Source organism: Micromys minutus, assembly GCF_963924665.1.
Source record: "Micromys minutus genome assembly, chromosome: 2".
Taxonomy (NCBI): Eukaryota; Metazoa; Chordata; class Mammalia; order Rodentia; family Muridae; genus Micromys; species Micromys minutus.
This window is the reverse complement of record NC_137971.1, coordinates 91,354,068-91,378,921: the sequence shown is the minus strand read 5'-3', so window position 1 is coordinate 91,378,921 and position 24,854 is coordinate 91,354,068. Positions and strand designations below refer to the sequence as shown.

Here is a 24,854-nt window from a genome sequence, read left to right as displayed (position 1 = left end):
AGAGTGCAATTTATATAGAAAAGAGTAAATTAATATATGTAACATGGAGCCGAGCATAAACATTACTGCTATCAAATTGTCTATAGCATGGATGTGAACTGGAACATTTGCTTTATAGATACTGTGAGCTAACATGAAAAAGTAGAAATTAAAAGAGATACTTTTTGAAGCTTAGGTTTGCTTCTCTAACCATTTGCCTTTGAGATTACAAACAAACTTAAAATATAAATTTATTTTGTTTTTCTTCATGGTATTTTGAACATATACTAAAGTACATGTTTTTGTTTTAGAAACTCAAAATTTTTTATAATGTATAAACATGGTCATTAGAGGTATTATAGCCTTTGCATGTTTCTTTCTTTTTTGGTGTGAGTTCATTATTTATTATTTTTATTTATATATATATTTCAATTAATCATTTTAATCATATACATTTCAAATGATATACCCCTACCTGGTTACCCCTTCACCAATTCCATCTTCTATCTCCCCTAACCACCCTCTCCTTTCCCTCTATGTCTGTGCTCTTTGACTCATTCACCCACTTCTGCCTCATACCTCTAACATCCCCCTAAACTGGGGCATCAAACCTTCCTCCCCTCACATTGATGTCAGATAAACCATCCTCTGCTTTGTATGTATCTGGAGTCCTAGTTTCCTCCAAGTATACTCATTGGTTGGTGGTTTAGTCTCTGAGAGGTGTGGGTGATCCAGTTAGTTGATATTGTACTTGTTTTTTTTTATTAGCTATTTTAAGTATATACTTTCAAATGTTATTCTCTTCTCTGGTTTGTCCATCACATCCTATTTCCCCTGCTTCTATGAGGATGCTCTCCATCCCACATTCCTCCAGCATCCCTACCCTGTCATTCCCCTTCAAAGACCAAGGGCCTTGCCTCCTATTGATGGCAGAGAGTACCATCCATTGCTACATATGTGATTGGAGCCATGTGTACCCTTAGGTTGGTGGTTTAGTCCCTGGGAGCTCTGGGAAATCTGGTTGATTGATATTGTGTACTTCCTATGGGATTGCAAACACATTCAGATCCTCAGACCTTTCTCTAACTCCTCTATTGGGATCCCGTGCTAAATCCGATAGTTAACTGAAAGCATCTTCATCTGTGTTTTAAGGCTCTAGTAGAGCCTCTCAGAAGACATCCATATCAGGATCCTGTAAGCAAGCAATTTTTGACATCAGCAAGAGAGACTGGGTTTAGTGTCTGCATATGGGATAGATCCCCAGGTGAATCAGTCTCTGGAAAGACTTTCCATTAGTCTTTGCTCCTCTCTTTGTCCTGGTATTTCTTCCCATGAGGATTTTCTTCCCACTTCTAAGAAGGACTGCAACATTCACTTTTTGATCTTCCAGTTTGTTGAGCTTCACATGCTGTGGATTGTATCTTGGGTATTCCTAACTTTTGGGCAAATATCCAATTATCATAGAGTGCATGCTGTGTGTGGCTTTTTTTGTTTTTGTTTGTTTGTGTGTTTTGTCTTTGTGATTGAGTTACCTCACTCAGGATGTTATTTTCTAGTTCTATCCATTTCCCTAGGAATTTCATGAAGTAATTCCTTTTAATAGCTGAGTAGTACTGTGTACATGTACCACTATTTCTGCATCCATTTCTCTATTAAAGGACATCTGGGTTATTTTCAGCATCTGGATATTATAAATAAGGCTACTATGAAAATGGTGGAGCATGTGTCCTTGTTATATGTTGAAGCTTCTTTTGGGTATATGGCAAGGACTGATATATCTGAGTCCACAGATAGTACTATGTCCAGTTTTCTGAAGAACTGCCAGACTGACTTCCAGAGTGGGCATACCAGTTTACAATTGTACCAACAGTGGAGGACTGTTCCTCTTTCTCCACGTCCTCCCCAGGATCTGCTGTCCCCTGAGTTTTTGATCTTAGCCATTCTGACTGCAGTGAGGTGAAATTTCAAGGATGATTTGAATTGCATTTCCCTGATGATGACTAGGGATGTTGAGCATTTCTTTAGGTGCTTCTCAGCCATTCAGTATTTATCTGTTGAGAATTATTTGTTTAGCTCTGTTCCCCATTTTTAGTAGGATTATTTTATTCTCTAGAGTCTAACTTCTTGAGTTCTTTGCATATATTGTATACTAGCCCTCTATCATATGTAAGATTTGTAAAAATATTTTCCCAATCTGTTGGTTGCTTTTTTGTCCTGTTTACAGTGTCCTTTGGATTACAGAAACTTTGCAATTTCATGAGGTAGCCATGGTGTTCTGTCCAGGAAATTTTCCCCTGTTCCTGCCTATGTGTTCTAAGATCTTCCCCACTTTCTGTTCTATTACTTTCACTATATCTGGTTTTATATGGAGGTGTTTGATCCACTTGGACTTTAATTTTGTACAAAGAGATAACAAATAATTGATTTGCTTTCTTCTGCATGCTACCAGTTGAAATAGAACCATTTTCCATTGAATGTTTTTAGCTTTTTTGTCAAATATCAAGTGACCATAGTTATTTGGGTTCACTTCTGGGTCTTTGATTCTCTTCCATTGATCTACCTTCCTGTCTATGTAACAATACTATGTGGTTTTTATGACAGTGGATCTGTAATACAGCTTGAGGTCAGGAATGGTGATTCTCCCAGACGTTTTTTTTTATTGTTGAGAATGGTTTTTTTCTGTCCTGGGTTTTTAATTATGCCAAATAAATTTGCAAATTGCCTTTTCTAACTTTATAAAGAATTGAGTTGCAATTTAGAGGGGGATTGTATTGAATCTGTAGATTGCTTTAAATAAGATGGTCATTTTTACTATGCTGTTATTCCAATCCATGAACATAGGAGATCTTTCCCCCTTCTAAGACTTCTTGAATTTCTTTCTTCAAACACTAGAAGATTTGTCAGCCAGATCATTCATTTGCTTTGTTAGGGTCAAACCAAAGAATTTAATATTTTTATGCCTATTGTGAAAGGTGTCTTTCCCTAATTTCTTTCTCAACCTGTTTGTCTTTTTAGTAGATGAAGCCTTTGATTTGTTTCAGTCAATTTTATATTCAGCCACTTTGCTGAAGTTGTTTATTAGCTGTAAAAGTTCTCTGGTGGAATTTTTGGGGTCACTTAAGTATACTATCATGTCATCATGTCATCTGCAAGTAGTAATATTTTGATTTCTTCCTTTACAATTTGTGTTTTTTTTTTTTTTTTTTTTGGTTTTGGTTTTTTACCTTCTTTGCTCTCTGATTTTATTGTCTAGTAAATACTTCCAGGACTACATTGAATAGGTAGCAAGAGAGTGGGAAGCCTTGTCTAGTCTCTGATTTTAGTGTAATTGCTTCAAATTTTTCACCATTTACTTTGATGTTGACTATTGGATTGCTGTGTAGATTGACCTGAAGACATTTCCCATGAAGGAGTGTTGAATTTTATCAAATGTTTTCTCAGCATCTAATGAGATGATCATATGTGGATTTTTGGTTAATTGTTTGTTTATATAATGTATTACATTGCTAGATTTCCATGTATTTCACCATCCCTCCATCCCTTATATTGTGAAAATAATAATAATAATAATAATAATAATAATAATAAGAAGAAGAAGAAGAAGAAGAAGAAGAAGAAGAAGAAGAAGAAGGAGAAGGAGAAGGAGAAGGAGAAGGAGAAGGAAAAGGAGAAGGAGAAGGAGAAGGAGAAGAAGAAGGAGGAGGAGAAGGAGCAGGAGAAGATGAAGTTAACTTTATATCACATACTAATGCCAACCAGCACCCTGATGGCCACATGGTACTCATGGACCCTGCTTCTACTCTGTCACATGATCTGCAAACAGCCCTCTGCATGCAGTTCCCATCCCAGGTGGTCCACTCCTCCAACCCTAGCTGCTTCTATCCCAGGTGGTCCATGACTGCCTCCGTATGTTGTTTTCACTCAGTTTTCCTTGGATGCCTGTTGCCATGCCTTGCACACCCAAATCCCAACTCCTGGGTGGATTTTGTGCATCAAGCCACTACACCCTTTCTTTAGTCAAGTTGCCAAATCAAAGAACACTCCAAAATACTCTGATCCAATTGGCATGATACAATTTGCAAAAATAGATAAGTCAAAAGATCCTCTACAATTCCATTCCTTATAAAATACTCATAGCAACATTTTTCCATGAAGAGACACACAGAGAGGAAACATCTACGTCTGCCTTCACATTGCCCCTTCTTGAATCTCCTGCTTTCTCCTTCTTTTTCACCTTTACAAACCTTTATCTCTATCCCACTGTCTACTGTCCAATCGTATTTCACCTTGCCATCAACATACACACCCTGATATGAAGCCTATTTGTTCATGATAGATGACCGTTTTGATGTGGTCTTAGATTTTGTTTGTGAGAATTTTATTGAGTATTTTTGCATCAATGTTAATAAGGGATAATTGGTCTAAAGCTCTCTTTCTTTTTTTAGGTCTTTGTGTAGTTTACTTAAAAGCATAATTATTGCTTCATAGAATAAATTGGTTAGTGTTCTTTCTGTTTCTATTTTATGGAATTGTTTGAAAAGTATGAGTATTAGGACTTCTTTGATCGTGTGATACAATTCTGCAATAAATTTATCTGGTCCAACAATTAATTCCATTTGGAGATTTTAATGTCTGCTTATGTCTTTTAGGGATTATGGAACTATTCATATGTTTAATCTGAATCTCATTTATCTTTGGCACCAGGTATCTGTCTAGAATATTGGACATTTCATCCAGATTGTAAAGTTTTTTTTAGTATAAGCTTTTGTAGTAGACTCTGATGATATCTCGAATTTCCTCATTTTCTGTAGTTATATCTTCCATTTCACTTCTGATTTCCTTAATTTGGATATTTTCTATGTTCCCTCTGGTTAGGCTAGCTGAAGGGTTTAACTTTCTTGATGATTTACTCAATCAACCAGTTCCTGGTTTTGTTAAATTTTTGTATAGTTCTTTTTGTTTCTAATTGGTTGGTTTCATCCCTGAGTTTGATTATTTCCTGCCATCCACTTCCCCTGGGTATATCTGCTTCTTTTTGTTCCAGAGATTTCAGGTGTGTTGTCAAGCTGCTAGTGTATGCTATCTCTAGTTTCTTTTGGAAGCACTCAGAGCTATGAGTTTTCCTATTAGCACTGATTTTATTGCATCCCTTAAGTTTGGGTATGTTGTGCATTCATTTTCATTAAATTTTAAAAAGTCTTTAATTTCTTTCTTTATTTTTTTGAACAGTTTATCATTGAATGAAGCATTGTTCAGCTCTATGTTTAAGTGGGCTTTGTCATTTTCATTGTTATTGAAGACCAGTCTTAATTCATGATAATCTGATAGGATACATGGGATTATTTTAATCTTCTTATATCTGTTGAGGACTGTTTTGTGACAGATTATATGGTCATTTTTGGAGAAGACACTATGAGGTACTGAGAAAAAGCTATACTTTTTGTTTTAGGATGAAATGCACTACAGACATCAGTTAAATCCATTTGTTTCATAACTTCTGATAGTGTTTCTGGTGTTAGCTAGTCTTCAGGATTCTCACAGTGACATGGCCCTCTTGTAAGCATGTGTTCTCTCCCAGCAGGGTCTGGGTACAGAGAGCTGAGACACAGGGTCAGCACAGGGTGCAGACAGAAACAGGAAGGATCCTGTCCCAGACTGCTACATGGTTCCCATGTCCTGAAGCCTCTGGGAAGGTCCTCTTGGGCCAGAAATTTGAGCAGAAGTGGTGGTCTCACCTGTGCTTTCAGTTGTGTCAGAACTCCTGAGAGACCAGCTTTCTCCCAGCAGGGTCTGGGTAAAGAGAGCTCTGGCACAAGGTCAGCTCCAGGCACAAAAGGAAACCAGAAGGAACCTGTCCAAAATGTTTCTAGATTCCAGTGTCCTAAGGGCTCCGGGTGGGCTCCTCTTGGGCCAGGAATTTGAGCACAAGTTTTGGTTTTACCTGTGCTCTTAGATGTGTCAGCACTTCTGGAGACCAGCTCTCTCCCCATGGGGTCTGGTATAGAGAGCTGTAGCACAGGGTCTGCTCTAGATGCAGGTAGAAACAGAAAGCTTGAACAACTTTTGAAAGGATTCATGCATGGTTTAATTTTAACCATAGTTGGGTGATCTGTGGTTATATCTGCAAACTTAGAATGGTATATTTGGACAGATATTGTCGTTATTGTTTATTATTATCATCATCATCATCATTATCATCATCATTATTATTATTATCATTATTATTATTATAAACCATAAAAACAGTTTTCTCTTCGTCCTCTGACCATAGTTTCTTTATGCAGCACCCCCACCTTCCTCATAAAATTCACTCCCGTTCAGTTTCTCTTCAGTAAAAGTCAGCCTCCATAGATATCATCCAGCCAGGTCAGTCAGAATAAGTGCAGTCAGACTAAGCATCGCCTCTCCTATTAAAGCTAAACAAGGCAACCCGCTTAGAGGAAAGAGTTCCAAAGGCAGACAACAGAGTCAGAGACATCTCCTACTCCTACAAGACAATCAAGCTGGCCACCCATTACATATGTACAGAAGGCCTCAGTCAGGCACATTTAGGCCTAGGATAGTTGATTCTTGGGTTCTTCTTGTAGTTTCCCTAACACCTCTGCTCTTACAGACCTTCCTTGAAGATTGTTTTCAGGTGAGAAGAGAATGTATGGGGCATCTTTCAAAATTACAAAGACCTCAAAGCATCTTATTCAATCTCATATTAACTAATAGTGTTATTACTCAGGTAGTAGTGACCATAAAAATATTCAAACATATAGGGACATAACTTTATTTTTTTTACCATTAAAAAACTTAATAATACATCATAAGATGTGGGGGTAAATAATTTAAACTGAAAATTGGAACATGGTTTTTTATCTGGTAAAATTTTTAACTATTATTTCAGTGGTCTGTGGTGGCTTTATCTATGGGAATAGCTGACTCCTGCTCAAGCCTTCTGTTCTTTACTAAGCCTCCCATTCTACCCACTGTGCCCCATCTCTGTCCCACTCATAAAGCTCCTGTGGTAACAAAGAATGCAAATATTTTTTCTCCTTTTCTTGAACACAGGGGAATTCATGCTAACGTTCCAATACTTACATTCTCTAGAGTTCACACTAGGAGCTCCTAAGTAGGATAACAATAAAAGTAGGCTCTGTTGTTCTTTCACAGCCATAGTTTACTCAAAAGATCTACACACTGCTACTGATGTTGTTTCAAATAATCTTTCCATAAATAAATTAATCACAATAAATTTGTGGTATCTCCTCTCTGCCAGTCATGAACGTATGTGTCCTTGAGTTGGAAAAAAGTATTTTCTGATTTGTACCCTCATGGGAAGAATAGCATCATCATCAGCCAAGGAAACTGAGGTGGAGAGGGTGACTGGGAGAGGGAGCACCTTCATGGAAACAAATCGAGGATAAAGAGGGAGCAGAGTGAGGAAAAGGATATAACATGTGAAATGTAAATACAGAAAATATACAATAAAAAAGTGAAAAAAAACGGAAAGTACTTTCTATACTCTTGACTTATATATCTAGATTTTGTATATGTTTCTGTATATCCTGTCATTTATGGGATCTTTGGCTAACTATACAACCATATACATTATTCTCTCTTATAAAAACTAATTGCACAAAGAGAACACCTCCTAGACAATCTTAGTAAATCTTAAAATTGGAGTATAATGAATTTTTAAATCAAAATGTTTAAATGATATTTTATCTGTAGCTGGTGTAATAACTAGTTATGGTTATATGATCTTTCCACATTGATACATATTGATGATTGAATGAAGAGAGTGTATAATACACATCCTTTAGCATTTATCTGTGGTGATGTCATTCATAATACTCTTTGTTGTTTCTTCTAAAAGAGGCAGGGCATTAAAATAGGTAACTATAGTTACCCTGTTTTCAATAATAGAACACCAGGATTTGTTCTTCTTATTTAATTATATAATTATATATTTGACCAAGCTTTTTTATCTCCCCGCCATTCCCTTGTATTCCTTAGCCTTTTGTAATTTTCATTCTAACTTTATTTTCTACATGTCTATGTTTGGATAACATATTATCCTCAAAGTATTTGTTTTTGTTTTTATCTGTAAGAATGCAAAATGCTCTGAGAAATTTCTACAAGTTTCTTATTTAATTATCATACAAGATAACTCTCTACATATTCATTTTATATCCATGTTTAATTTCCTTAGGGGCACCTAATATTGAGAGAGCAGTATGAATACTTAGATTTAGATAATTGCTCTTCAGGGAATCTGAATCTGTCTCTTTTATTCCACGAGCTTCTGATTGGCTTTAAAAGATGCAAGGCATCATTCTAGCCACAGATCTACGAAGCTAAGGATGGCATGGGCCAAGAACATGTCAAAGTGAGATTCTCAAGTCACATCCAATATTAAATGGTAAGTGCTCAAGCCTATGGTCTACCAGTCTTCCATCCTAAAGCAGCTTGAGAAAGATTTCAACCTCTTACTGCATATTTAGCAGAGGAGGCCCTTGTGGGACATCAATGGGAGGAGAGGCCCTTGGTCCTGGGAAGGCTCAATGCCCCAGTGTAAGGGATAGCCAGGGTGTGGAAGCAAGAGTAGGTGGATGGGTGCAGACACATCCTCATAGATGCAGAAGAAGGGAGAATGAGGTAAGAGGTTTCCAGAAAGGAAGGCAAAAAAGGGGATAACATTTGAAAGGTAAATAAATAAAATATCCTCTCCTAAAAAAATAAAAAGATTTCAACCATCATCTCTGGTCAAAGCTCTGTAGCTTTCTTTTTATTGACAGGCACCACTTTAGCTGCCTGAACATGTGAGATGAAATGACAAGAAGCCTAAAGACAGCTAAGGGCCAGTTCACAAAAAGGTCATAGGTCATAAGGTCTAGAAATAGCTCTTCTACTGTAACACTTCTAGTGTTCACACCTCCTGTATCCTTCATGTAACTTATGCATCTTGTCAGAGGCTGATCTATTACTGGAAACTCTTTGTCTTCTTGTTTCCCACATCAATGCAGTGATAGCACCAGCCAGACAGTAACAGGAAAAAACAGTGCAATTAGATAACTGGGGATAAGCCGATCTCCGAGAGAATATTTTTTCATTGAGAATTTCTTTTATTCTGTCTTTTTCCTTAGATACTCTGTATTTATATTTGAGGTGTTATCCCTTTAACCCGCCACGCTCCCATTCCCCTCACCCTGTATTTGCCTGCATGAAGTTCACTCCTTTCTGATCCCCCTCTTCATTCCATTGCCTTGGTATTCCCCTACATTGGGAAAATGTGCCCACAGAGAATACTTTTTAAAAAAGATTGTAGGCAGGAAACACTAACTCTTACTTGTTGCTGAAAGCTTATTAAAATATTCAGACATATGGTCTAATGTAGATAGTAACATGGCTGTCTTGACAGTAAAAAAATATATATGCACATATGTAGATGTAATTTACATAAGAGTCGCCTTCCATCCTGGAGAGTTCCAAGTCTGTGGGACTCAGTGTATCACATTCTTGTTCTTCTGTTGATATGTTCTGAATTATTATTCTATTCTATACGGTTTTTTTCTCTCCATAGTTAATTGATTTCTTTTTTTTTTTTTTTTTTTTTTGTCTTCAAAACAAGATTTATTTTTTTTTAACATGAAAATACATGGAAAATACATTGGTCTCTTATCTGTTACAAATAAGACTCAAATTATTGATCATAACAAGAAGTGTTTCTTGAGATATTTCCATCTACACAAAAGACTAACAGCTTATTATTTTTTTTAAAGATTTTAAACATTTTTTGCTCAAAATTATACATTTTTGTCAGTACTGTTTTTTCAGACATTAAAATAAATTTTACATAAAACCATGTGAATATGTTTTTAGGTCAGTACTTGATTTTTTTCAAGGGCTTGACAGTATGCATTGAAAACGTACTAGTTGCAATAAGCGTAAAGTACATGCAAAACAAAACGCAACATGGAAATAGTCAAAGTCTTCTTGTTTTGTGAATATATGTATAGTTTTTGTTTTCTTTATTTCTTGGACTTCATACAGTCTGTGAGTTGTTTCTGGGGGAGTGCAAGCCTCTGGGGTTAGCATCCCACTATCAGTGACTGCATATTATGTCTGTTCTTTTGTGACTGGGTTATCTCACTCAGGATGATATTCTCTAGATGCAGCCATTTTCTTAAGAATTTGGTTAAGTCATTGTTTCTGGTGGCTGAGTAGTATTCCATTGTGTATATGTACCACAATTTTTGTATCCATTCGTCTTCTGAAGGACATCTGGGTTCCTTCCAGCTTCTGGCTATTATAAATAGAGCCGCTATGAACATTGTGGTGCATATATCTTTGTTGTGTATTAAAGTGTCTCTGGGGTATATGCCCAGAAGTGGAATAGCTAGGTCTTCAGGTAGTACTATATCCAATTTTCTGAGGTATCGCCAGACAGATTTCCAGAGTGGTTGTATTAGCTTGCAACCCCACCAACAGTGAAGAAGTGTTCCTATTTCTCCACAGCCTCGCCAGCATCTGCTGTCATCTGAGTTTTGGATCTTGGCCAATCTGACTGGTGTGAGGTGGAATCTTAGGGTTGTTTTGATTTGCATTTCCCTGATGGCTAAGGATGTCGAGCACTTCCTCAGATGTTTCTCGGCCATTCAGTGTTCCTCAACTGAAAATGATTTGTTTAGCTCTGTACCCCATTTTTTAATAGGGTTATTTGATTCTCTGGTGTCTAGCTTTTTGAGTTCCTTGTACACCTTGGATATTAGGCCTCTATCTGATGTGGTGTTGGTAAAGATCTTTTCCCATTCTGTTGGTTGCCGTTTTGTTTTCTTGACGATGTCCTTAGTCTTACAGAAACTTTGCAATCTCATTAAGTCCCATTTGTTAATCTTTGACCTTAGAGCTTGAGCCATTGGTGTTTTGTTCAGGAAATTTTCTCCTGTGCCTATGTGTTCTAAGGTTTTCCCTATTTTCTCATCTAATAGTTCCAGTGTATCTGGTTTAATGTGGAGATCTTTAATCTACTTACACTTGAGCTTTGTACAAGGAGATAAGAACGGGTCTATTTTCATTCTTTTGCATGTTGAGTGCCAGTTGGACCAGCACCATTTGTTGAATAGGCTGTCCTTTTTCCATTGAATGTTTACTGCTCCTTTGTCAAAAATCAGGTGACCATATACATGAGGGCTCATTTCTGGATCTTCTATTCTATTCCATTGATCCACTTGCCTATTTCTGTACCAGTACCATGCAGTTTTCAGCACAATTGCCTTGTAATATAGCTTGAGGTCAGGGATAGTGATTCCCGCAGATGTTTTTTTGTTGTTGACGATGGATTTCGCTATTCTAGGTCTTTTGTTATTCCATATGAAATTGCACATTGATCTTTCCAATTCCATGAAGAACTGGGTTGGAATTTTGATGGGGATTGCATTGAATCTGTAGATTGCTTTTGGTAGGATGGCCATTTTTAAGATGTTGATCTTTCCAATCCATGAGCATGGGAGATCTTTCCATTTTCTGAGATCCTCCTCAATTTCTTTCTTTAGAGGTTTGAAGTTCTTGTCATACAGGTCCTTTACTTCCTTAGTTAGAGTCACACCAAGGTATTTCATAGTTTTTGTAACTATTGTGAAGGGTACCTTTTCCCTAATTTCTTTCTCCAAGTTAATTGATTTCTTTTATCACCACCCAACCTTTGAAACACTTCCTAAACTAAGTAGAGCAACTGTGTTATGATTTGTTTCAAGAACATGTGCCCCAGAATGACTGCAGAGATGCCGGACCAGAGATACGAAAAAAATTGCAAGTGTACTATAAAAGAAATCCAAAATTCAGTAAACCAAGTTAAGAGGAAGAGCTTTTCAGTCCAGGAGACTCATACTCGGCCCATTAAGGAAGTAATTATTGAAGCGTCTATTTTAACACCACCAGGTTTTTACACATTCCAGGTCTGGTGTGTGTATGATCATTGCTCAGAGGCCATTGATTGCTCCTGACTCTCTCCACCTTAAGCTGCAGCACATCCCACTGTGCAGACCTCTCCCAAATCTCATACCTTCTGAGTTCAACTGCAGCAGGGAGGGATGAGTACCAGGACCTATGTGCAGGAGGGAAATGAGAGCTGTGCTTCTTCATTGTTATATTTGATATGTTCATAAGAGGTTTTAAAGACTATGATTTTTAATCCCAATGTATCCCAGTGTAGCCACAGTTTTCTATTTCTCAGAATGCAATGTCACACATGGACTGTGACAATGATTGTTTTTCATTTCAGGCATGTTCATCCCATTGACACTGCATACAATGTCATTATCTACAGAGTTCATGGTTAAAAACTGCAAAATTAATTTACAAAGAAAATTACAAAAATTGTACTGTGTTAAGCCGATTTATCAACTTATTCACGTACATAACTGTCCTTAGCTACCTGCATTCCAGAGGCAGCAAGTTAGACACCCGGCAGGATACACCTCACTTCTCTGCTTAACCTGGAATCCTTCTGCTGATCCTCAGGTCTGAGCCGTTTTGTTGTTGTTGTTGTTGTTTGTTTGTTTGTTGGTTGCTTTATATGTAAATAGAGATTTCTCTGACTTTTGAAAACTAAATCAATTTCCTTTAGGTCTTTCTCACATAATGTGGGACTTTTTCATCCCAGAATGTAATGTTTGTAAAGAGAAGGCTTTGGCATACTAAATGACAGTGTTTGAACATCAGAAGATGCACATGTGTTCTCTGTTTTATGGCTAAAAGTGACAGAAATTTTCTGAGTAAGTTCAGAATTCTATACTTGTAGCCCCATTTTCTGGGGCCCCAATTCTTTCATTGGTTACATACAACTTTTCTGACTGAGCCCAGACTGTGCGGTCCTCTGCTGAGGTTTAGTTAGGCAGTTCTTTGGTGTGTATGTATTGGGGCTTCATAATATTGGTGTATGCTGCCACACAGTCAGTGTCTGAGAAAGCCCAGGAGTCCTGGTCAGTTGAGACTGATGGTCTTCAGATAGGATTGCCCTCCTCCTCCACTCCTTCCACCTTTTTTTAAAATTCAACCATAAGGGTCACCAGCTTCTGGTCATTTGTTGGTTGTAAATATCTACATCAGACTCTTACAGCTGCTTGTTGGGTCTTTCAGAAGGCAGTCATGATAGGCTCCTGTTTGTAAGCACACCATAGCCTCAGTAATATTGTCAGGCCTTGGGGCCTCTCACTGAGCTAGAGCTCAGTTTGTGCCTGTCACCAGACCTCCTTTTCCTCAGGCTTCTCTTCACTTTTGTTCTCACAGTTCTTTCAGACAAGAACAATTCTGGGGCTGTGTTTTCTCCTGTGGGATGGCAACACATTCCTCACTTGATGTGCTGTGCTCTGGAGGTAGACTCTAATGTTCCCTCTCCCTAAGTCAGAGCATTTCATATAAAGCCTTTCCTTTTGAATCATGAGGGTCTCTACCTCCAAGATCTCTAGCACATAGTAGGGGGTCCCTGCTTCCTACATACAGAGGTTGTTCTTTCCTTTTTATTCTTCTTGCCCCCAGGTTTTCAGTCCTGTTTCTTTTTTACAATACCTGATCATATTCCCCCTTCCTTTCCCATCTACCACCCAGATTCCTACCTCTCTCTGCCCCCCATGATTTTTTTTCCAAACATGTGAAGCATCCTCATTTGGGCCCTTTCGCTTATTAACCTTCTTGAGTTCTATGGATTGTATCCTGGGCATTCTGTACTTTTGGGCTAATATCCATTTATTAGTGAGTACATACTATGCATGTCCTTTTGGGTCTGAGTTACCTCATTCAGGATGATACTTTCTGGTTCCATCAATTTGCCCTCAAAACTCATGATGTCCTCATTCTTAATAGCTGAGTAGTATGTCATTGTGTAAATGAACATTTTCTGTATCCTTTCTTCTGTTGTGGGGCATTTGGATGATTTCTAGCTTCTGGCTATCACAAATAAGGCAGGTATGAACATAGTGAAACTTGTTCCATTGTGGCGTGGTGAGACAACTTTTGCATATATATTTCCAAGATTGCTATAGCTGAGTCATCAGGTAACATTTATTTCTAATTTTTGGAGAATCCTCCAGATTGATTTCCTGAGTGATTGCACCAGCAATGGAAGATTGTTCCTCTTTCTCCACATCCTTGCCAACATGTGTTATCACCTGAGGTTTTCATCTTAGCCACTCTGATTGTTGTAAGCTGGAATCTCAGGGCCATTTTGATTTGCATTTCTCCAATGACTACGGACTTTGAATATTTCTTTAAGTGCTTCTCAGACATTTGAGAACCCTCTGAGGTGAAACTGAGCAGAAAGCATATCCAAACTTATGTGTCATAATGAAAGCAGTGCTTAGAAGAAAATACATAGAAGTAAGTGTCCTGGTAAAGGAATTGGAGAGATCCTAAACCTGCAAGTTAACAGCACATCAGACAGTTCTAAAGAAAGGGAAGCAAAAGTAGGGAAGAAGAGGAAATGGCAGGAAATAGTCACACTCAGGGACAAAATCAACCAAATAGAAACAAACAGAACTATACAAAGAATCAACAAAATCAAACCTGGCTTTTTTGAGAGAATCAAAAAGATAGATAAACTCTTACCCAGACTAACCAGAGGGCACTGAGCCAATAGCCAAATAAACAAAATCAGAAATGAAAGGGAGCCATAAAAACAAAAACTGAGAAAATGCATAATGTTATCAGATTATACTACAAAAGTCTATAGTCAACAAAACTAGAAAATTAGATGAAATAAATGATTTTCTAGACAGATACTACATACCAAAGTTAAATCAAGAGCAGCTTAACTATCTAAACAGGCCATGTCACCTCAGGAAATAGAAGGTATGAAAAACCTCCCAACCAAAAAAAGCACAGTGCCAGATGGCTGTAGTGCAGAATGCTACCAGAACATCAAAGAAGACCAAGCTTCCTCAAACTATTCCACAAAATAGAAACATAATTTATTCTATGACATGACAATTACTCTGATACCTAAAACACAAAAGGACTACCCCCCCACAAAAAATAGAGAGCTGCAGATATATTTTTCTTATTAATATCGATGCAAAAATAGTCTATTAAATTTTTGCAAATCAAATCCAAGGACACAACATATTGATTTTAACCTATCTAAATGTTCTTTCTTTCTATTCTTCCTTCTTTCTCTTTTAACTGAACTTCTGGCCTACATTTTAATACTCCTCCTAGATTCTCAGCTACTTGCAAAAGAATGTAAGTTGTCATGACTTCTACCTGTCTCATTAGACATTCATCCATTAACCACTACTTGTGGACTCTTTCTATGAATATTAAACTCTTGTTGTACCAAACAAACCTGTAATGTTGGCTTCAGAGGGCTTTCCTACTCTTATGCCCCATAAAAAATACTTATCATTATAATACATTCAAATGCTGAAGCAAGATACCTGAAAGTAATCTTGGTACTTCTCAATTTAAACATTATTTCATCTGCGTAAATATCACAGAGCACTGAACAAATCATGTTTCTGTGATATTGGTCAAATAGAATGAAGACAACAACAATTCTGTTTATTTCTATAAAGTTCTAATACAATGAATTTCAGGTAGTAAAAATCTATGTCTAGGTACATGTGCACAGATACAACAGTCATCGGAGTACATTCTCCCAGAGGAAATATTTAACTTCATTTAAAACACAGCTGAAAAAATACAAGTTGAAAGACATGAATACAAGTGTCTCAACTATAAAACTATAGACAAAGAATCCTCAGTGTACAGCGTTTGGCTGCTGAATAACTCAGTATTGCATTTCTCAGGGACAATGTGTAACACATACTTCTTGATTGTATTGATTGCATGAACAATGACATCATACTGATGCTGTTTCTCATGTTGATTACAGATTCTGTAAGCTGCATACATGTCAGAAGTAACTAACACCATTCAGGATCCTTTCTACTTCATCCTCATGGGCATCCCTGGATTTGAGAATATCCATCTCTGGATCTCAATCCCCTTCTTCTGCATCTACAGCATCTCCATCATGGGCAACACCACCATTCTCACCGTCATCCACACAGAGCCATCTCTCCACCAGCCCATGTACCTCTTCCTCTCCATGCTGGCCCTCACTGACCTGGGTCTCACTCTCACCACGCTCCCTACTGTCATGCAGCTCCTCTGGTTCAACATCCGGGAAATCAACTTTGAGGCCTGCTTTGCACAGTTTTTTTTTCTCCATGGGTTTTCATTCATGGAATCCTCTGTTCTATTAGCCATGTCCTTTGACCGTTATGTGGCCATCTGCCGCCCCCTCCACTATGCCTCAATACTCACCAGTGAGGTCATTGGTAAAATAGGGTTGGCTATCATTTGCCGCTGTGTCTTAGCTGTTCTTCCCTCCCTTTTCCTGCTCAAGCGTCTGCCCTTCTGCCATTCCCACCTTCTGTCTCACTCCTACTGCCTCCACCAGGATATGATTCACCTGGTCTGTGCTGACATCAGGGTCAACAGATGGTATGGCTTTGCTCTGGTCCTGCTCACTATTGTGTTAGACCCTCTGCTCATTGTAATCTCCTATGTACTTATCCTGAGAAGTATCCTGAACACAGCCACTTGGACTGAAAGACTCCGGGCTTTCAACAACTGTTTGTCCCATATGCTGGCTGTTCTGGTTCTCTATGTACCCATGGTTGGTGTGTCTATGACTCACCGCTTTGCCAAGCATGCCTCTCCACTGGTCCATGTTATCATGGCCAATGTCTACCTGCTGGCACCTCCTGTGATGAACCCCATCATTTACAGTGCAAAGACCAAGCAGATCCGCCAAGGAATCACTCGCCTTCTCTTGCAGAGAAAGGTGCACTGAAGAGTGCAATTTATATAGAAAAGAGTAACCTAATATATGTAACATGGAGCCGAGCATAAACATTACTGCTATCAAATTGTCTATAGCATGGATGTGAACTGGAACATTTGCTTTATAGATACTGTGAACTAACATGAAAAAGTAGAAATTAAGAGATACTTTTTAAAGCTTAGGTTTGCTTTTCTGTAACTGTTTGCCTTTGATATAAAAAAAAAACCTTAAAATATAAATCGATTTAGTTTTTCTTCATGGTGTTTTGAACATATATTAAAGTTCATGATTTTGTTTTAGAAACTCAAAATTTTTTATAATGTATAAACATGGTCAGTAGAGGTATAACCTTTGCATGTTTCTTTCTTTTTTTGGTGTGAGTTAATTATTTATTATTTTTATTTTATATATTTTAATTAATCATTTTAATCATATGCATTTCAAATGATATCCCCTACCTGGTTACCCCTCCACCAATTCCTCTTTCTATCTCCCCCAACCACCCTCTCCTTTCCCTCTATGTCCTTGCTCTTTGACCCATTCACTCACTTCTGCCTCATACCTCTAACATCCCCCTAAACTGGGGAATCAAACCTTCCTCCCCTCATATTGATGTCAGATAAACAATCCTCTGCTTTGTATGTATGAGTCCTAGTTTCCTCCAAGTATACTCTTTGGTTGGTGGTTTAGTCTCTGATAGGTCTGGGTGATCCAGTTAGTTGATATTGTACTTGTTTTTTTTTTTTTTTTTTTTTTTTGTTTGTTTGTTTTTTTTGATTAGCTATTTTAAGTATACACTTTCAAATGTTATTCTCTTCCCTGGTTTGCCCATCACATCCTATTTCTCCTGCTTCTATGAGGATATTCCCCATCCCAAATTCCTCCAGCATCCCTACCCTGTCATTCCCCTTCACAAGACCAAGTGCTTTGCCTCCTATTGATGGCAGAGAGTACCATCCATTGCTACATATGTGATTGGAGCCATGTGTACCTTTTGGTTGGTGGTTTAGTCCCTGGGAGCTCTGGGAAATCTAGTTGGTTGATATTGTGTTTTTCCTATGGGATTGCAAACCCATTCAGATCCTCAGTCCTTTCTCTAACTCCTCCATTGGAATCCCGTGCTCAACCCGATAGTTAACTGAAAGCATCTTCATCTGTGTGTGTAAGGCTCTAGTAGAGCCTCTCAGAAGCCATCTATATCAGGATCCCGTAAGCAAGCAATTCTTGGCATCAGCAATAGAGACTGGGTTTAGTGTCTGCATATGGGATAGATCCCCAGGTGAATCAGTCTCTGGAAAGACTTTCCATTAGTCTTTGCTCCTCTCTTTGTCCTAGTTTTTCTTCCCATGAGGATTTTCTTCCCTCTTCTAAGAAGGACTGCAACATTCACTTTTTGATCTTCTGGTTTGTTGAGCTTCACATGCTGTGGATTGTATCTTGGGTATTCCTAACTTTTGGGCAAATATCCAATTATCATAGAGTGCATGCTGTGTGTGGCATTTCTGGTTTTTGTTTGTTTGTGTGTTTTGTCTTTGTGATTGAGGTACCTCACTCAGGATGTTATTTTCTAGTTATATCCATTTCCCTGGGAATTTCATGAAGTAATTCCTTTTAATAGCTGAGTAGTACTGTGTACATGTACCACTATTTCTGCATCCATTTCTCTATTAAAGGACATCTGGGTTATTTTCAGCATCAGGATATTACAAATAAGGCTGCTATGAAAATGGTGGAGCATGTGTCCTTGTTATATGTTGAAGCTTCTTTTGGGTATATGGCAAGGACTGGTATATCTGGGTCCACAGATAGTACTATGTCCAATTTTCTGAAGAACTGCCAGACTGACTTCCAGAGTGGGCATACCAGTTTACAATTGTACCAACAGTGGAGGACTGTTCCTCTTTCTCCACATCCTCCCCAGGATCTGCTGTCCCCTGAGTTTTTGATCTTAGCCATTCTGACTGCAGTGAGGTGAAATTTCAAGGTTGATTTGAATTGCATTTCCCTGATGATGACTAGGGATGTTGAGCATTTCTTTAGGTGCTTCTCAGCCATTCGGTATTTATCTGTTGAAAATTATTTGTTTAGCTCTGTTCCCCATTTTTAGTAGGATTATTTTATTCTCTAGAGTCTAACTTCTTGAGTTCTTTGCATATATTGTGCACTAGCCCTCTATCATATGTAAGATTTGTAAAAATATTTTCCCAATCTGTTGGTTGCTGTTTTATCCTGTTTACAGTGTCCTTTGGATTACAGAAACTTTGCAATTTCATGAGGTAGCCATGGTGTTCTGTCCAGTAAATTTTCCCCTGTGCCTGCCTATGTTTTCTAAGATTTTCCCAATTTCTGTTTTTTACTTTCAGTATATCTGGTTTTATATGGAGGTGTTTGATCCACTTGGACTTTAATTTTGTACAAAGAGATAACAAATAATTGATTTGCTTTCTTCTGCATGCTACCAGTTGAACCAGAACCATTTTCCATTGAATGTTTTTAGCTTTTTTGTCAAAGATCAAGTGACCGTAGTTATTTGGGTTCACTTCTGGGTCTTTGATTCTCTTCCATTGATCTACCTTCCTGTCTATGTAACAATACTATGTGGTTTTTATGACAGTGGATCTGTAATACAGCTTGAGGTCAGGAATGGTGATTCTCCCAGACGTTTTTTTATTGTTGAGAATATTTTTTTCTGTCCTGGAGTTTTATTATGCCAAATAAATTTGCAAATTGCCTTTTCTAACTTTATAAAGAATTGAGTTGCAATTTAGAGGGGGATTGTATTGAATCTGTAGATTGCTTTAAATAAGATGGTCATTTTTACTATGCTGTTATTCCAATCCATGAACATAGGAGATCTTTCCCCCTTCTAAGACTTCTTGAAATTCTTTCTTCAAAGACTTGAAGATCTTGTCAGCCAGATTTTTCACTTGCTTTGTTAGGGTCAAACCAAAGAATTTAATATTTTTATGCCTATTGTGAAAGGTGTCTTTCCCTAATTTCTTTCTTAACCTGTTTGTCTTTTTAGTAGATGAAGCCTATGATTTGTTTGAGTCAAATTTATATTCAGCCACTTTGCTGAAGTTGTTTATTAGCTGTAAAAGTTCTCTGGTGGAATTTTTGGGGTCACTTAAGTATACTATCATGTCATCTGCAAGTAGTAATATTTTGATTTCTTCCTTTACTCTTTGTGTGGTTTTTTGTTTTGTTTTGTTTTGTTTTTTTTTACCCTCTTTGCTCTCTGATTTTATTGTCTAGTAAGTACTTCCAGGACTCTATTGAATAGGTAGGAAGAGAGTGGGCAGCCTTGTCTAGTCTCTGATTTTAGTGTAATTGCTACAAGTTTTTCACCATTTAGTTTAATGTTGACTATTGAATTGCTGTGTAGATTGTCCTGAAGACTTTTCCCATGAAAGAGTGTTGAATTTTGTCAAATGTTTTCTCAGCATCTAATGAGATGATAATGTGTGGTTTTTTTGTTTATTTGTTTCTTTATATAATGTATTACATTGCTGGGTTTCCATGTATTTCACCATCCCTCCATCCCTTGTATTGTGGAAATAATAATAATAATAATAATAATAATAATATTAATAATAATAATAATAATAATAATAAGAAGAAGAAGAAGAAGAAGAAGAAGAAGAAGAAGAAGAAGAAGAAGAGGAAGTTAACTTTATATCACATACTAGTGCCAACCAGCACCCTGATTGCCACATGACACTCATTGACCCTGCTTCTACTCTGTCACATGATCTGCAAACAGCCCTCTGCATGCAGTTCCCATCCCAGTGGTCCACTCTGCCCACCCTAGCTGCTTCTATCCCAGGTGGTCCATGACTGCCTCTGTGTGTTGTTTTCACTCAGTTTTCCTTGGATGCCTGTTGCCATGCCTTGCACACCCAAATCCCAACTCCTGGGTGGATTTTGTGCATCAAGCCACTACACCCTTTTTTTACTCAAGTTGCCATATCAAAGAACACTCCAAAATACTCTGATCCAATTGGCATGATACAATTTGCAAAAATAGATAAGTCAAAAGATCCTCTACAATTCCATTCCTTATAAAATACTCATAGCAACCTTTTTCCATGAAGAGACGCACAGAGAGGAAACATCTATGTCTGCCTTCACATTGCCCCATCTTGAATCTCCTGCTTTCTCCTTCTTTTTCACCTTAACAAACCTTTATCTCTATCCCACTGTCTACTGTCCAATCGTATTTCACCTTGCCATCAACATACACACCCTGGGATGAAGCCTATTTTTTCATGATAGATGACAGTTTTGATGTGGTCTTAGATTTTGTTTGTGAGAATTTTATTGAGTATTTTAGCATCGATGTTAATAAGGGATAATTGGTCAAAAGCTCTTTTTCATTTTTTTAGGTTTTTGTAGTTTACTTAAAAGCATACTTATTGCTTAATAGAATAAATTGGTTAGTGTACTTTCTATTTTATGGAATAGTTTGAAAAGTATGAGTATTAGGTCTTCTTTGAACGTGTGATACAATTCTGCAATAAATTTATCTGGTCCAACAATTAATTCCATTTGGAGATTTTAATGTCTGCTTCTGACTTTTAGGGATTATGGAACTGTTCAGGTGTTTAATCTCAATCTCATTTAACTTTGGCACCAGGTATCTGTCTAGAATATTGGACATTTCATCCAGATTTTAAAGTTTTTTTTTTAGTATAAGCTTTTGCAGTAGACTCTGATGATATCTCGAATTTCCTCATTTTCTGTAGTTATGTCTTCAATTTCACTTCTGATTTCCTTAATTTGGATATTTTCTATGTTCCCTCTGGTTAGACTAGCTGAAGAGTTTATCTTTCTTGATGATTTACTTAATTAACCAGTTCCTGGTTTTGTTAAATTTTTGTATAGTTCTTTTTGTTTCTAATTGGTTGGTTTCATCCCTGAGTTTGATTATTTCCTGCCATCCACTTCCCCTGGGTATATCTGCTTCTTTTTGTTCCAGAGATTTCAGGTGTGTTGTCAAGCTGCTAGTGTATGCTTTCTCTAGTTTCTTTTGGAAGCACTAAGAGCTATGAGTTTTCCTATTAGCACTGATTTTATTGCATCCCTTAAGTTTGGGTATGTTGTGCCTTCATTTTCATTAAATTTTAAAAAGTCTTTAATTTCCTTCTTTATTTTTTTGAACAGTTTATCATTGAATGAAGCATTGTTCAGCTCTATGTTTAAGTGGGCTTTGTCATTTTCATTGTTATTGAAGACCAGTCTTAATTCATGATAATCTGATAGGATACATGGGATTATTTCAATCTTCTTATATCTGTTGAGGACTTTTTTGTGACAGATTATATGGTCATTTTTGGAGAAGACACTATGAGGTACTGAGAAAAAGCTATAATTTTTGTTTTAGGATGAAATGCACTACAGACATCAGTTAAATCCATTTGGTTCATAACTTCTGATAGTGTTTCTGGTGTTAGCTAGTCTTCAGGATTCTCACAGTGACATGGCCCTCTTGTAAGCATGTGTTATCTCCCAGCAGGGTCTGGGTACAGAGAGCTGAGACACAGGGTCAGCACAGGGTGCAGACAGAAACAGGAAGGATCCTGTCCCAGACTGCTACATGGTTCCCATATACTGAAGCCTCTGGAAAGGTTCCTCTTGGGCCAGAAATTTGAGCAGAGGTGGTGGTCTCACCTGTGCTTTCAGTTGTGTCAGAACTCCTCGGAGACTAGCTTTCTCCCAGCAGGGTCTGGGTAAAGAGAGCTCTGGCACAAGGTCAGCTCCAGGCACAAAAGGAAACCAGAAGGAACCTGTCCAAAATGTTTCTAGATTCCAGTGTCCTAAGGGCTCCGGGTGGGTTCCTTTTGGGGCAGGAATTTGAGCACATGTTTTGGTTTTACCTGTGCTCTTAGATGTGTCAGCACTTCTGGAGACCAGCTCTCTCCCCATGGGGTCTGGTATAGAGAGCTGTAGCACAGGGTCTGCTCTAGATGCAGGTGGAAACCGGAAGCTTGAACAACTTTTGAAAGTATTCATGAATGGTTTAATTTTAACCATAGTTGGGTGATCTGTGGTTATATCTGCAAACTTAGAATGGTATATTTGGACAGATATTGTTGTTATTGTTTATTATTATCATCATCATCATCATTATCATCATCATTATTATTATTATCATTATTATTATTATAAACCATAAAAACAGTTTTCTCTTCATCCTCTGACCATAGTTTCTTTATGCAGCACCCCCACCTTCCTCATAAAATTCACTCCCGTTTAGTTTCTCTTCAGTAAAAGTCAGCCTCCATAGATATCATCCAGCCAGGTCAGTCAGAATAAGTGCAGTCAGACTAAGCATCGCCTCTCCTATTAAAGCTAAACAAGGCAACCCGCTTAGAGGAAAGAGTTCCAAAGGCAGACAACAGAGTCAGAGACATCTCCTACTCCTACAAGACAATCAAGCTGGCCACCCATTACATATGTACAGAAGGCCTCAGTCAGGCACATTTAGGCCTAGGATAGTTGATTCTTGGGTTCTTCTTGTAGTTTCCCTAACACCTCTGCTCTTACAGACCTTCCTTGAAGATTGTTTTCAGGTGAGAAGAGAATGTATGGGGCATCTTTCAAAATTACAAAGACCTCAAAGCATCTTATTCAATCTTATATTAACTAATAGTGTTATTACTCAGGTAGTAGTGACCATAAAAATATTCAAACATATAGGGACATAACTTTAATTTTTTTACCATTAAAAAACTTAATAATACATCATAAGATGTGGGGGTAAATAATTTAAACTGAAAATTGGAACATGGTTTTTTATCTGGTAAAATTTTTAACTATTATTTCAGTGGTCTGTGGTGGATTTATCTATGGGAATAGCTGACTCCTGCTCAAGCCTTCTGTTCTTTACTAAGCCTTCCATTCTACCCACTGTGCCCCATCTCTGTCCCACTCATAAAGCTCCTGCGGTAACAAAGAATGCAAATATTTTTTCTCCTTTTCTTGAACACAGTGGAATTCATGCAAACGTTCCAATACTTACATTCTCTAGAGCTCAAACTAGGAGCTCCTAAGTAGGATAACAATAAAAGTAGGCTCTGTTGTTCTTTCACAGCCATAGTTTACTCAAAAGATCTACACACTGCTACTGATGTTGTTTCAAATAATCTTTCCATAAATAAATTAATCACAATAAATTTGTGGTATCTCCTCTCTGCCAGTCATGAACGTATGTGTCCATGAGTTGGAAAAAAGTATTTTCTGATCCGTAGCCTCATGGGAAGAATAGCATCATCATCAGCCAAGGAAACTGAGGTGGAGAGGGTGACTGGGAGAGGGAGCACCTTCATGGAAACAAATTGAGGATAAAGAGGGAGCAGAGTGAGGAAAAGGATATAACATGTGAAATGTAAATACAGAAAATATACAATAAAAAAGTGAAAAAAAAGGAAAGTACTTTCTATACTCTTGATTTATATATCTAGATTTTGTATATGTTTCTGTATATCCTGTCATTTATAGGATCTTTGGCTAACTATACAACCATATACATTCTTCTCTCTTATAAAAACTAATTGCACAAAGAGAACACCTCCCAGACAATCTTAGTAAATCTTAAAATTGAAGTATAATGAATGTTTAAGTCAAAATGTTTAAATAATATTTTATCTATAGCTGGTGTAATAACTACTTATGCTTGTATGATCTTTCCACATTGATACATATTGATGATTTAATCAAGAGAATGTATAATACACATCCTTTAGCATTTCTCTGTGGTGATGTCATTCATAATACTCTTTGTTGTTTCTTCTAAAAGAGGCAGTGCATTAAAATAGGTAACTATAGTTACCCTATTTTCAAAAATAGAACACCAGGATTTGTTCTTCTATTTTAATTATATAATTATATATTTGACCAAGCTTTTTTATCTCCCTACCATTCCCTTGTTTTCCTTAGCCTTTTGTAATTTTCATTCTAACTTTAATTTCTACATATCTATGTTTGGATAACATATTGTCCTCCAAGTATTTGTTTTTGTTTTTCTCTGTAAGAATGCAAA

At 37.4% G+C, this 24,854-nt stretch overlaps 1 protein-coding gene across 1 annotated transcript; it reads left to right on the top strand.

The window, feature by feature from the left end:
* Positions 1 to 15,874: 15,874 nt before the first annotated feature.
* LOC308418075 (olfactory receptor 51Q1-like) lies at positions 15,875 to 16,822 on the top strand (the record flags this gene model as incomplete). Its single annotated transcript, XM_080913405.1, has 1 exon — positions 15,875 to 16,822. One exon carries the CDS (start codon positions 15,875 to 15,877, stop codon positions 16,820 to 16,822), a length of 948 nt encoding a protein of 315 aa, XP_080769531.1.
* Between the last annotated feature and the right edge of the window lie 8,032 nt (positions 16,823 to 24,854).